This window comes from Gallinula chloropus (genome assembly GCF_964237585.1).
Source record: "Gallinula chloropus genome assembly, chromosome: 9".
Lineage (NCBI taxonomy): Eukaryota > Metazoa > Chordata > Aves > Gruiformes > Rallidae > Gallinula > Gallinula chloropus.
In genome coordinates, this window is record NC_140094.1 from 6,378,797 (window position 1) to 6,393,391 (window position 14,595).

Here is a 14,595-nt window from a genome sequence, read left to right on the forward strand (position 1 = left end):
TTTCTGAAAGTAACAACTATGTACAAGCAGATTGAAGTCCTTGATTAGTAAACCAGACAACTACCACTCAAAATATCATTAGCAGTACATCAGTCACCAGGCATCAATATACATTTTGCTAATAGCATGCATTTTGCTTTATTGCCTTTTTGCTAATTTACCACTTTACAGATTTTTCCACTTCCAGAAACTTTCTTTTTGCCATATATAGCTATGTCTGTACCTATGACTACACTTAACAATGAACCCAAAAAATACCCAACCAAAAAACAACCCCAAAACACCCATAAACACTTAAGCTTGCAGGAAGCTTGGATTCAGAGATTCAGGACTCCTAGAATGAACATGGTCTCCTTGCAAACACAGATGAGGTATATTATTACTCTGCAAACAAGTTACATATCTCATTCTGGACCCAGGATTATCCATAGTAAGCCATCTCATGCAGTTGCTATCCTTATACCTATATCTGTAGTTCATGAAGATTCCTTCAGCCTGGTTGCAAATCTCTTTCTCCAGTATAAAAAATCCAAACTGACCTGGTAAGGTAAGTACATGGTATGCAGAATGCCCAGCACTCCTCTTCCAGTTTAAACTCCTGGCTTTCAGAACCAGTAATACGCCCATTACAAAGATGTAAAGGGGTTTTTGAGAAGTATATTTCATTGCACTCACCTGTGCTTTCTCTCTCTTGGCTCGAAGTAGTGTATCCTGGTAATGCTGGGCTACCTTTGGGGCTACACCCTCCAATTTTGCTGCAGGAATCTGTAAGGCTTGAATAGTCTTTTTGGCGTCCCCTTCATCCAGAGCTTCATTGATGAGACCAATTGCCAAAATCCCTAGGGAGGGAAGACGTAGTGGGGAGAAACACAAAGTTCAAATTTTGGTCATAAGTGTGAGCAAAATAAAACACTCTGCCATCATGCAAAAGCATTGCTTCAGAAGAACAGTCTGTCCATCCTAAACCAGGTATCATCTGAGAACTGTAATATTTTTAAACAGAACCATTATTTACTAGTAAAGACAGCAAGACCTTAAAAGTAGTCACAATGCCTGGGCTTTGAGATTAATTTTTAAAAAAAAGTCATTCAGGAAGATGGCAGGCAGGGGCAGAACTGAATCCTCAGACATCCAGCTCAGAGCTGCTAGAAGAAAATGTTTAAAGTCCATATGGCCAGAGTTCATAGGTTACTGTTTTCAAAAGTTCTGGTTTCTCTAGAAAAAAAAAAAAAATCTTTACATGAAGCTAAAGATTTTCATGGAATACCATTTGAACTTACAGTAACATATGTCGTACTAGCTGTATTAGCAGAGATGTGGATGCTCTTGAAGTACAGTAACATTTACAATTCAGCTAAATAAACAAAAATAAATGGCTTATAGCTAGCTAAACATGAAGACAGTCTACATCATACACATCCTACCTACCTGCAGCAACCATCTCCCAAGCATCACAAAACAACTTAGGCTGACATCATCCAATTCAACTCCCTGTTTCATGAAGGATTAATTCAAATCATGGTTTGATCAGTGCAGAATAGAAAGATCTTTTAGACAAAAGAAAGTAAGGAGCTCAGAGTGGGAATTTTCACCTTTGGGTAAGGTAGCCTAAGATTGTGACTTTGTTTTAGGCAGGAAAAAGAATCAGAAAACAAAAGTTTGTACGAGAAAGAGAACACCTTAGGGAAGAGGTGATATTCGAATGGAGTACAGGTTAGAGAAAAATATATGTTGAGGACACTGCAAGAGCCAGTATCACTAAAATGATGGTATGGTTTCTGTTGAAAAGTAGATATGGCAACTGTTAAGACTTAGAAAGGGGCACAGAATACAAGTAGTAATTATTTCTGATTTTTACTACTTTTTTTGCTTATATGGGCATGTTACAGCTCCTCATTAGAGAGCATTTTTTAATTTGCAACTATTTACCAGGATAGTAAAAATGAAAAAAAAATACATACTTGTATGCCTTAAGGACCTTCTCAGTCTAATTTAACTTATTTGTAGGCAGGAGAAAAAGTGTCTTTGCATAGGGCATATATGAAGCATATCAAAAAAGTAAGAGAATCCCTGTGAGAATAGCTTAACTCGTAATAGAAATTTCTGCACCTTGTTTTACAGGTTAAGGAGCATTATAAGAAACCAGCTGTTGGCACTACACAAACTTTTTTTAGACTTCTACTTGTGTCCTCTTACATAGGAGAGTGACTATGAAGCCAGCATCTTGAGGGGTGTGTGTGTGTGAGTGCTCTACTGTGGGTCTATTTGTACAGTTTCCACAAATCTGTTCACGTGACCCAAACAGGAAACCCAGTGTCTATTTGGAGATCCAGGAAACGAGTTAATCAAGATAGCAGGTTCTTAAAAGTAAAGCTTAACCCTCTCTAAAGCATGAAGTCTTTTCAAGGCTACTCACTACTCACCAACAACACAACAAAAACTGGCAGAAGACAACTGTTCATCACAGTCTACAATACAAACTTTATCACCACCTCCACATTTGAGACAGTCCTCTCCCATCTTACAATGCAAAGCTTTCAGCTAAATGCCACAAAGATGGCTTGGAATTAAGTGTCATACTACTTGCACACATAGGAGGTTTTCAAGTACTAGTCATAACCAAAAGGTACTGTCCCTTAATGAAACTGAAAGGAACTATTAGGAAATTAAATCTCCTGATACAGAACCTCACAAGGATATACCTAAGAGTAAGTTTGCTTAATTGTGCTATTTTCAAGGACTTCTCTGTCTCCACTCCAGATTTTAAGTCACCAGTCTTGGAGAAAGAAGAATTACTCCTGTTCTCTGTTTCGCTGAAATTTTCATCATTATGCTCAATCCCAGTCTTTATCACAGCTAAAAGTCACCTACTAAGATAAAGGCTAATGAACTGTTCTTTGAAAAGCAAAAATCTCCATCAGACATTTTAAGCTAAAAGGTTTGAATGCATAACTGCTGAACACACAGCACCTCAGAATGAACTTTTTTGGGCATGTCAGTTTATCACTGAGTCAAACTAACTGCAAAAGCCTGTTTCTTTGATGCTTTACTGACCTTCAAGAAAGCTGTAATTGGGAAGTACTGTTAATATAGCCAGGAGTTAAAGGACTGAGAATAAGACCTGGAAACAAACTCTTCTCTCTGTTGCTCCTTCAAGCTCCTCACCCACCTTAGAAATGCATTTGACAGATCGTTAAGTCTGAGAGTCATCAACACACAGGTGGGTAGCTTATCTTGCGTTTGTAGGTCTGATTACTCACAATTGAAGAGGTGAGGGTGGATCCTGCACTGAGTCTGTGGAATTTCCACTAAATACTCAAAAGGCAAAAAGGCCGAAATGCATTAAAAAGGAGAGCTAAAACTGAGAAGAGGAAAACCTGAACAGAGCAGAGATTGCAGTCAAAGAGAGAAAAGCAACAACCCCTGAACACAGCAAATTAGGAAGGAGGACAGAGTCCTCCAGGACTGAGCTACAATTAACTGAAGAGATTTTGGTAATACTAGCTTTCATAAAGTTTGAGGGATTGAAGCAAAATTAGCAAATATTCTAGATTATTCATACATTCTGACTACAGACAACACATTTTATTACCCAGAAAGGGTTGAAATTTGTAATGGAAAGATTAACAAACTGGAGATATTGATTTCAACACCACAAACTCTTTCGACTGTCCAAGCTCTCCATCAACAATCCTATCAAGTCTTTTACATTACAGGCCAAGAAGCCTTGCTTGCAACTAAGATAACCCCAGATATCAAATGTTAGACACAACTACAAGTCGATCAATAGCTTTTTGTATTGGCATGCAACTGATTTTAGCACCTCTTGTGAGCTAGGATCAGTCTTGCATGAACAGAGAAGAAAAAAACCAAACTTACTTTCATGTTCTTCATGCACAACTATGTTCACACGATCAACACATGACTGGATATCATTCCACGTGATAAATTCATTTCCTTCTGCACGTGCTTGAGCTTTCAGCTTCATCAAATCATCAATATATCTGTCAAAGAACAAAACCCAAAATCAACTAACAATGAATCTCAACAAGCTGGCCAGGTCACATCATCCAGGTCACATCATGAGAGTTGTACACAAAGAGGGTTGAAAGTGGAACAAATATGAAAAGGGGAAGACAAAGAGGAAAGGCTGCATGCCAGACAGTCAGCCCAACAGTGAAATAATCGACAAAGGCACTAAAACACTGAATGACAGTCCAGGGTAGTTGAGCTGGTCTAGTATCAGTGACAACCCAATAGTACAATACTTTGTGCTTTAATGTGAAATCCCTTAGAAAGCACTGAGAGACAGCACAGAAATCAGACCAGTAAGAAACAGTAATTATGAAAACAAGACGCAAGAGCCAACAGAGACTAAATCAATACCATAATAAACACCAAAGAACATAAAGTTTAAGAGGGCAAAAACTTTTCTTCTTTATTTCAGAAAGTCAAAGAATCTAAGCAACATTAAAGGACAGACATGACTCCTTGAAATAAATACCCACCTCTGAGAGTTCTCATCCTCGATGTTTGTAAGCCCTGTAACAGGACTGCTCAGTTGTTTCCATACTGAATTCACATCCCCTGAATCCAAAGCCCTATTAATCAGGGCCACAGAAGACAGCATCTCTACAGCTACAGATAATTCTGGATGGGTGAGGTTACCCTGCATACAAAGAGGACAACAAAGTAATTCCACTCTCTCTCTACAAACTGTGCTGCACACAGAATAATGAATAGAGCAGTTATCAGAGTAAACATAATAAAGCAAAGAGACACCCTTTATGGCACAAAAGCAGAAATATCACTATTGTAAACAAAGCCAGAATGCCAAATAAGAGATTAAAGTAGAATCTCACTTGAGCCAAGTAGCTCAAGATTCAGTCTTCACACCAGAAGCCTGAACACCAAATCAGTTCTAGGAAGACTAAAGACAGGTTTGCTCCGGAGAATGCATTTACCAAAACAGACAAGGTAGACCCAGTGAGCCATACTAACTTCTACTGCAATAAGAGATAAGGTAGTTCTTACTTCAGGGCTCTGTTGCTGCAAGGTGGCCAGCTCCCTTTGGTAAAGATCTGCAGCATACGCATAAACCTCTGGTAACTGGGCCTCTGGATTCATCATTTCTGCCACAGTCTTCTCAGCGTCACCCATTCGAATTGCAGAATTGATTCTGGCTACTGCTGCCAGCTCTAGAAGTTCAAAGAGGCATCATAAAGAATGACAGTTGAATCTACAGCAATAACAGGACTTCTATTCTACTCAATCAGATACCTAAGAAGTCTAATGAGCAAATCTTTCTGATCCATACTTCCCTAGTTAGTTTTACTCCAGATAACTAAAATACATAATATCTTCTTTAAAATAAATCTTACATTTAAAACCAATTCACCTTTTTGCCTGGTTATCAAGTGAGTGTTTCACCAGCCTTCTGATAGTAAAAGGCACCGTAATTGCTTTTTTTTTGATGGATAAGTAGCAGTAACTTTTTTCTTCCTGTCTATGTCTATCCTGCATATGTAATGCTCAAAGCAGTATCAGTCACTCTAGGGTGGGTACACATTGGCTAACCCCAAAATAGTACAAATAGGTAAACAAACACCAAGCTCCATGTAGTAAGACATCCTCCTAGTTACTAGGCATCACACTATTCTCCTCTTGTATTCTAAACCCTCCCTCCACAATACCTCTAGCAGCCTCCCTTTCTACCCATTACAAGTTGAATTAATTGTTCCTGCACAGCCAGAACTAGACATTCTCCTCTAGAAAAATAGCTCTACCCAGCATGAAAAGAATCAATCAAAAACCAATCAGCCATCAGAATCTGCTTTTGATTTGCTACCTGGTATTTAGAAATAGCTAAAAGTTCTGTATCTCAAACCAAGTAAGATTTATGTCAACGGTGAGCAAGTAACCTAGCTTTCACACACCACAGAGAAACTAAAGTTTCTTTTACAGATCCATAGCACAAAAACTCACATGAGCATTCTAGAAAAAGAGGTTATGTAAGGTGGATGCAAAATTTTCACATTTGGTAATTTTTCAAATTGTATGCTGTTATCTGCAGCAGTATTGTAAGAGCTGGATAAAGACACTACAAATAATCAGAGGGACTGACTTTCTAATGTTCTTAGCACCCATGAAGTACTCATAACTGTTTGAGGGAGACCTTGCATATCCCCACATAGACCCAAACACTGTGCTCTCTCATCCTTTTAAAAGATCACTAATTTCTGCTGATGCTTACTTTGCTGATACTGTTGTGCTGCCCTGTTAGCGTCATCCACTCCCAACTGCAACTCTTCCTTCTGCAGAGGACCTGTAAGGCCAGCCTGACAAAAAAACCAAAACAAACCAAAAATAAGAAACCAGAAGAGCAAAACAATGTTGAGATGTTGAGTTATTCACTTCAAATAGCTAAGGAAAAAAAAAAAAAAAAAGAGAAGATGACCTTTTCTTTAAAACACTCTGATGCCACACAGCTTCTGCAAACAATGCCACACACATGAGAAAGACAGAAATTACTCACTAGATTCTCAGGTCCTATGTTGAAAGACCCATACGTGTACAACCTGATCTCTTTCACAGTATTAGAAGTGCAGGCCCGTGAACACAGCAATTAAAGACAACACCACACTTCCAAAGTTATACAACACTTAAGACAAAAGAGATGATTCTGTGTGAAATTAAGATGATCAGAGGGCTGGAGCACCTCCCCTATGAAGGGAGGCTGAAGGAGCTGGGTTTGTTCAGCCTGGAGAAGAGAAGGCTGTGGGGGGACCTCATTGCAGCCTTCCTGTACATGAAGGGAGCAGAGAAACAGGAGGGCAATTTAAAAGGGTAGACAATGGCAGGACAAGAGGGAATGGATTAAAGCTAAAGGAAGTAAAGTTTAAATTGGATATTAGGGGAAAGTTTTTTACAGAGAGAGTGGTGAGGTGCTGGAACAGACTGCCCAGAGAGGTGGTGGGTGCCCCATCACTGGGGGTGTTCAAGGCCAGGTTGGATGGGCCCTGGGCAACCTTGTGTAGCTCCAGGCCTGGAGGTTGGTGGCCATGTCTGTGGCAGGGGGTTGGAGCTCTATGATCCTTGGGGTCCCTTCCAACCCAGACCAGTCTATGATTCTATTAATTAATGTTCCATTTTACATCTGAGCAACGAAAGATATGGCAGAACATTAAAAAAGGACAACATGAATGTTTCTTGGACTATATGGTACTGCATGAACACACACAGAAAAGAAGATGAGTGACTGGTGAGCAATAGGGCTGCAATGGTAGTAGCCATACAGGTCACAACCCTTTGTATTCACACAGTAAAAATGGTAATTTTCTAAAAGCACTAACAGACCACATTTACATAACAAGACTTTCAATTGCATTCTGGAAGGACAGCCATTCTGACTCAGCAGTTTAGAAAACAGTTGAACTCATTTTTTGCAGCTACTAAAAAATTATGTTAAAATCTTTCCAGTCCTATTTCACACCTACAGACTTCCCTGGACAAGTACAGAGAGCTTCTGCCACAAGAAAACTTGGTGGGACTTTCTGAAGGTAAGTGACAAGTTTTCTGAATAGCAACATCTGTGGTGTCTGTGCAGTGGAAGTCCTCATGCTCCCAACAGAAGGGTGTAACAGCAATACACACATCCTTCAGCTCCACCATTCATGCATAATCCCAGGCAAGGAACACTGTCAAAATGTAACAGCACACTGGCTGATGGAAAGAGTATCCCAAACCAGCATATTCACCGTAAGGAATTATTCACTAAGGAACATCATTGAGCTGTTGACCAAACAATCTTGCATCACACAAAAAACACCACCACCAAAATGTAAAAAAAAATATCAACAAACTAACAATCAAGAGTGGTTTTGAATTACTGCTGTGTGCCTTTCAGATTGAGGGGTCCTTCCAAAAACACAAAAAATGCACTTCAGCAGAAAAAGCTATAACAGTCTACAAAAGAAAGGTATCATACACCTTTATCTATCTATCTATCTATCTATCTCAACATGTATTGATGCAGAGCCAGGCAGCTCCCTTTGGAACTGCATTCAGTTCTGCTCCATAACAGAAAATTTAGAGTAGCTGAATGAGTTGCACTAAGGTCTAACAACAAAAGGATAAGGATCCTGTTTGAAAGCTGCCCCCTAGTAAGGTACTGCAACCAAGTCCCAGAAACTGTAAGGCTGAGAGTTTCTTCAGCCCCAGAAAGGTTTAAGTTCTAAGTGAGGCTGCTTAGAATCACAGAATAGTCAATGGTAAAAGAAATCTCTGGAAACAGTCTAGTCCAAACCCCTGCTCTAGCATAGGTTGTCCGGCACTGCTGCAGAAAAGTACCCGAGGGTGAACGCCAAGTTGAACTATAGGATCATTTAAGTTGGAAGAGATCCTTAAGATCAAGTTCAACAAAAAATTCAGCACTGCCAAGCCCACCACTCAACCATGACCCTAAATGCCACACCTATAGATGACATACAGTGGGATTGTCTACAGTGAAAGCAGCATACGCTTAACTGCTGGGTATTTATAAAACACAAATATCCACAATATTTAGGCACTGACAGCAGTAAAATGAGAGAAACAATGTACCTGTATTGTAATGGTTCTAAACACACATTAGTACTTTAAGATCTGGTGACACTGCTTTAATTATACATACAAGCATTATACTCACCTTTCACATGCAGAGATGAAAACTAAATGATAAATACGCTTACTGTGTGTTTCTTTTTCAAACCAAAACTGAACCGTAATGCAGGTGTACAGCAAGTGATGAGTAAACAGTGGCATGGTGAAAGGGAGGGTGGGGGGAATCCACACAAGTTGGAGTAATCTAGATTTTTCCATACCTCCTGTTTCCGTTGTCTGTCACCCAAAAGCTGCTTGAAGTACCAGTCACAGTTTTCTCGTAGCAATCCTCGGAGTCCCAGGGCTGGTGTTGCCAAAGCTTCATACACTGCTAGTGCATCGCCTCGTTCCAAAGCTGAGTCAATCTTTGATATGGCTGCATGTGCTAGCAACAGTAAAGCAGAGTTTTGAGAGAAACATTAAATGGGGAAGTGCCCTGGTTTATACAACCTACTGCTCACAAATACCCTTGGACATGACGGAAAGCAAGCTAGGTGAGCAATCCAAATAGACGACTTCCAAAGTGAACCACAAAGTAGTACTTGAAAAGGGGGCTGAAGGTTGTAAGTAACATGCATTACTCAGGATGAAGAATTGAGGGGGCCAGAAACATGGACAATCCACTTCATAAACGAAGGGTAACAGAAGTCAAAATTAATTGTATATCTATGTACTAATAATAGGTAAAACAGAACAAAACAAGAAACCCACACACAAACAAAAACAAAATCCCTCAAATCCCAGAGCACCAAAAAAGATCCACAAAAACAGGGGAGCTGCGTTCCACTTGTTAACATTAACAGAAAGCAAGGAGGTATCTTTTTTTAAGAAGTCTTTTAATTAACCCATTAACCATTTTAGCATGATACCTACTGTTCACTTTATTGATGTTTCCCTGAATCTCAGCTTGAGTCAGAAGTTCTTCATACACATCTCTCTCTCTCTCTGAATTTTCTGAGGCAATCTGAACACAAAATAAAAACTAATCAGTGTTTCTACAGTTTCCTTCACCCTCGCAGATCTGTGTCTCATTGAAAAGTTGAGGGAGGATAACTGTATATATAGCTGTGACAGGTCATAGATAGGCCACCTTCACACATGCAAAATGAAGCCCTAGAAGTAAAGTAACTGTACCTATACACTGATACATTGAAATAAGTTGTTCCTAGGCTGCCTCTAACAGCTCTATGTAACAGCTCTACAACATACAGTAAAGCTCCAGGACACAGAAAGCAGTACACACAGCTATGCATTTGATATACACCTTTCTAAAACAATGTTGACCCCTTCTGACAGCATCAATCAGCTTTGTTCATTTCACTGTATGGAACTAGTATCTATATAGTATGACAACAGACGGACAGCACTCCCAATATATAAAGGCTGATGTGAATTCTATATCCAGGCCACATGTCAGATAGCTCAACAGAGCAATACAGCTAACTGCTGTCTGTCTTCTGTCACAGGAAGAAAGGGTAACACCATGAGGAGCAAATCCACCTACCACCATACATACAGGAAAGCAACACACACTCTGCAAATCCCCCACAGTTTACTCTGCAATACAGAATTGCAATGCACACAAACAGATGGTTTGGAAGAATCGATCTACCCTATTTTTAGCATTCTCCATCTTGTCTTGCTTTGCTCTGTAGAGTGTGTCTTGGTAAGTGGATTCCAGCTGATCATCAAGATTTACTAGCATAGCATTAGGGTTCTTCATCGCCGTAAGTGTGTCAGCTGGAACCTGATGGTCGATTGCTTCATTAATGGCAATGACAGCAGCATGTACTGAAAAACAAGTCACAGACTGACAGTTAGTCCCAAACACAACAGCTCTACTAAACATTGAGAACTCAACTGGAAAAAGCAGGGGAATTATCTGGAAGTTAATTGGACAGCAAAAGGATTATCGAAGTACCTCTCATTCCATCACAGCTTTGTGTTCTTCACAAAGAATGGCAGCCTGCTTCCTAGTACAATACTCTAGCTAGCCAAATCATCATGTTCCAGGAAATAAAATAAAAATGCAAAAGGGAAAGAAAATTCTCTTCCCAGCTTCCAAAAGGCCTACCAAAGGGATTGCACTGTCTTAAAACAGGGGGCATTAAAACCAACACATGAACAAAAAATAATCTTATCTGCCAATTTGAATAATCACATAAAACAAAACTCTATTTTTCCTTACATGCTGCTTCATCCACAGAAAGTTCATTTGCAAGAATTCCTCCAATCTTGCTGAAGGCAGGCATCTGAATACCATACTTCTCCAGTTCAAGCCTCATATTACTGATTTCCTCCTCTGAAAAAAACCCCATAAACATGTTGTTATTCAGGCTTAAACACACTAGGACTCAGCACTGCTATACCAACTGCTGCTACATAAAATAAAAACATTTAAATAATACTTTGAATATAATGTAGTAAGTGAAACAATACAAATTGATAGACATTTTGCACACTTCTCTAAAATCTACAATTCTCTTAGAAACTCCCAGGAGAATATTTTGTAGTCTTTCTCACTAGAAAAATAACATACAATTCTCATGAGGAGCTGGAAACAAACTCCACTGTTCTGAAGTGCTTTGACTATGGTTGCCAACAAGTCAGGAAAATGCACAGGCATTTTAGCATTCTTCTGCCTCCCCCCAGCTAAGAGTCTACGCTGAGAAAAGTGAATGGAGGATATTGAGACATGCTGTTGCTAAATATCATACACCTCAAAAAGAGTTGATAATTTAGCATTTTATAGGCATAATCAACAACTCTTTTGCAAGAAAATAAAGTTTATACATCTTTTAAATATGATGTGTACCCTCAGGTAGGAACCTCACTAATGCAGTACACAGAATTTTATGCTTTTGCAGAAACCCAGGCACTGAAACCTTAAGGAGGCATGTAGACATCAGACTTTGTTCTGGAACCTTCTACAGCAGACTAGTTGTCAAGTTCTTCCACGGCTGATGGCATCACTACTTGAAACTGACAAGGAATTTCAGAACTATTTACCGAATTCCAAACTGAAACCACTCCCAAGGGGATGGAAACAAGGTTTAAGCATCTTACCACAGTGTCAAAAAGTAAAGGGGCTGTTATTTGTGAAAGTAACAGTTAAAGAACAGGTGGCTATAAAGCAGCCAGTCTCAGAAGCACCCAAATCAAACCTTTTTCTTGAATTACTAGTACTCATTACAGTAATTAATTATGAATTTAATCTGCATTTAGGCTATCAACAGTAGCAATCCCTTACCTGATCTATACAATGTCTAGTAGAGTATGAGATAAAGGCAGCACACATCAGCACTTTTTTGTTGGGTTTGTTGGGGGACAGCAGAAGGAGGTTGGTCATTTGTTATTTGGGGTTTTTTTTAAGCTTTTGTTTGGTTTTGGTTTTTTTACCTGTGAAGTCCACCTTCCCATATAAATCCTGAATCTGGGGGGCAAGACCCAGTTTGAACAGGTACAGGCTGGAAAACAAAATAAGCAAATAATTACAACTAGTCATTTTTCCTTAAGGCTCTGACAATGATACAGATACTTTTAGGAGCTACAGATTCAAGGACCCACTCAAGGAAACCAATGTAACATCTCACAAACGCCAAGAGGATGAGCTCATGCCTCTTTTCCCCTCAGCCACACACAACTGTTCCACCACTCTGTAATTCTGTGAAGAGCGGTGCTCTGAAGTTTGTCCTGTTCAAATTCCCTCCTCAAAGTCATGCAGGACCCTGTTCCCCAGGATCATGACCAGACGGTTTCTGAGTATCTCACAGAATCACATAATGTTTTGGGTTGGAAAGGACCTTGAAGATCACCTAGTTCCAACCCCTCTGCCATGAGCAGGGACACCCTCCACTAGGATCAGGTTGCCTAAAGCCCCCTCGCCAGAAGTGTCTAAGGCCAGGGTGGAGGAGGCTTTGGGCAACCTGGTCTAGTGAAGGTGTCCCTGCCCACAGAAAGGGGTTGGTACTAGATTATCTTTGAGGTCCCTTCCAACTCAAAGTATCCTATGATTCTATGAAAAACAATAACAAGAGACGCACAACCCAGAAACACCAGGCAGGAATATTTCTAACCTATGGATTGCCAACAAAACTGCATTCTAGATCTTTTTTTCTTAGCTGGCATATACTTCAGCACTAAGTCTGAAAAATAAACAAGTATTCATAAATGCATCCGTTTCCATATTTATATTTACATGCCAGAATTACTCTTCTTTCCTTGATAAACAAAATTGTTTCAATGATAAAATCTTGAGGATGCTGCTTTTGCAGAGAAAATAAGTAATATGAAAAAGGTAATATTAGAACTTCCACAGCCTTAACTACTGGGACTGTTTACATATATTCATTTTTCTCCTCAAATTAATTTTATTTTCCTGATATCACCTAGAGAGTGTAGAGCAACAGCAAACTTAATATTCTTGGGAAGCTTGGTAACTGTCCACAATTCAGATTACACAAAGACCACACCCCCAAATAAAAAAAATGCATGCAATGTGCCATCCTGTCAAACTGAAGAGCAAAGCATCAACAAATTAATTCTCCCAGTTTTCTCAAGAACTGGAACTATCCTACTTAGTCATTGTGAGATTTTAAAATTTAAGAGGCCTTTCAACAACAGTTCCAGCCTGATCACTTACCGTGGTCATCAAGATACACATACTGCAGTACAGGCCTGTGACCACACTGATCTGACTGATCTAGTAGTAGTACTTTCTCAAACCTTTCTCAAACACCTTTTAGGACTTCAAACTTTCCTATAAGCCCCAAAATGTTTAGCTCTGTCTCAGACAGTAGAGGGGGAAGGCAAGAACTGAGACAGGAAGGTAGTAATCACAATATACTCGACTGGATCTTTTTCCTTCAGCATCTGATTTGGCCACTGACCAAAAGCAAAATACTGGCTCCATGCATCTTTGCTCTGACCTAGTAAGATTGTTCTGCTAGAAAATTCATCCCATCCAGGCTGTGGTTCAGTTCTCTCCCCTCTTGCCTTTCAGCTTCGCATAAAGATTTCAGAAGCAATTAGCTTTCTGCCCAGCATGCTTTACCTGAGTGCATGAATACAGTAGATACAGCGTGGCATGTTCTTGCGATCATAGATATCTGTAGTTTCTGGGTAGAATATCTAAAAATAAAACAAAGTTAGAAGTCTGAGTTATACTCACTCTGTATAGATAAACTGTGTAACTGCAGTAAGCCCTATTCTTCTGCAGTATACTAATGAAATAGCCCATGAAACAAATCTCTTCAAGCTTCTCTGCCCTGGCCCAACTTTTCTATTACCTGAAGCACCGATCCTTCCTTTTGTTTCTACCACCCAAAACCAGGGCTCCCCTTTTCCATGGATGAGCACACCCTTTCTTTTGTGTGCTACCAAGGTACAGGAGTCACCAGGTATTAGCAAGAACTTTGGTGAAAGTCAAGAGATTAAATAAATACAACAGAAGAGAGAAAAAAGGGTTTTGTTTGGACTACGTGAGGCTGAGAAACAAGAGAAGATGCAGTGACAAAGGGAAACAGAGACCAGCACTGAAGTGCTCTGCATGCTACACTGAGTTTGCTGGACTCAAAAGCTTTCACACAGTCTGAAATGCAAAGCTCTTCAGAGTTTAACACAAGGGGCTAATACTGGGAGTGTCAATTCACTGAGAAGTGCTGACAAAGGTACATTTCTAGTTCTTGTAAGGTTCCTTGCTGTTGCCTATGAGCACCAGAAAGCACTGCTCTTTCTGTAAATGCAAGGGCTACTGAAGGACCCTCAATTCCACAACATCAGTTTACTGCCTCTTCTGCATGGGAAAATACTTAAAGCACCACTAACTCTTTGTTCACATACTAGGCCCCAGTCCAGTTTCTTTAACAACTCCTCACATTTATTTCCGCCCAAAACTCATTTAATCTGAGTATCTTGCCTCATACCTGGCACTTAAATTCTCTCTGTCCAGCTCCT

At 39.8% G+C, this 14,595-nt stretch overlaps 1 protein-coding gene across 1 annotated transcript in view; it reads right to left on the reverse strand.

Annotated features, from left to right (window-relative positions):
• The window catches only part of IQGAP1 (IQ motif containing GTPase activating protein 1), a 63,691-nt gene that overhangs the window by 24,611 nt on the left and 24,485 nt on the right, over positions 1–14,595 (reverse strand). The window contains exons 5-15 of the mRNA XM_084268347.1: positions 13,694–13,770; positions 12,040–12,107; positions 10,829–10,942; positions 10,253–10,431; positions 9,514–9,598; positions 8,862–9,025; positions 6,254–6,338; positions 5,035–5,198; positions 4,509–4,669; positions 3,880–4,004; positions 676–839 (exon numbers count right to left, since the gene is read on the reverse strand). Of these exons, the coding sequence (XP_084124473.1) occupies positions 676–839; positions 3,880–4,004; positions 4,509–4,669; positions 5,035–5,198; positions 6,254–6,338; positions 8,862–9,025; positions 9,514–9,598; positions 10,253–10,431; positions 10,829–10,942; positions 12,040–12,107; positions 13,694–13,770 (1,386 nt within the window). The remainder of the gene's footprint in view (positions 1–675; positions 840–3,879; positions 4,005–4,508; positions 4,670–5,034; positions 5,199–6,253; positions 6,339–8,861; positions 9,026–9,513; positions 9,599–10,252; positions 10,432–10,828; positions 10,943–12,039; positions 12,108–13,693; positions 13,771–14,595) is intronic.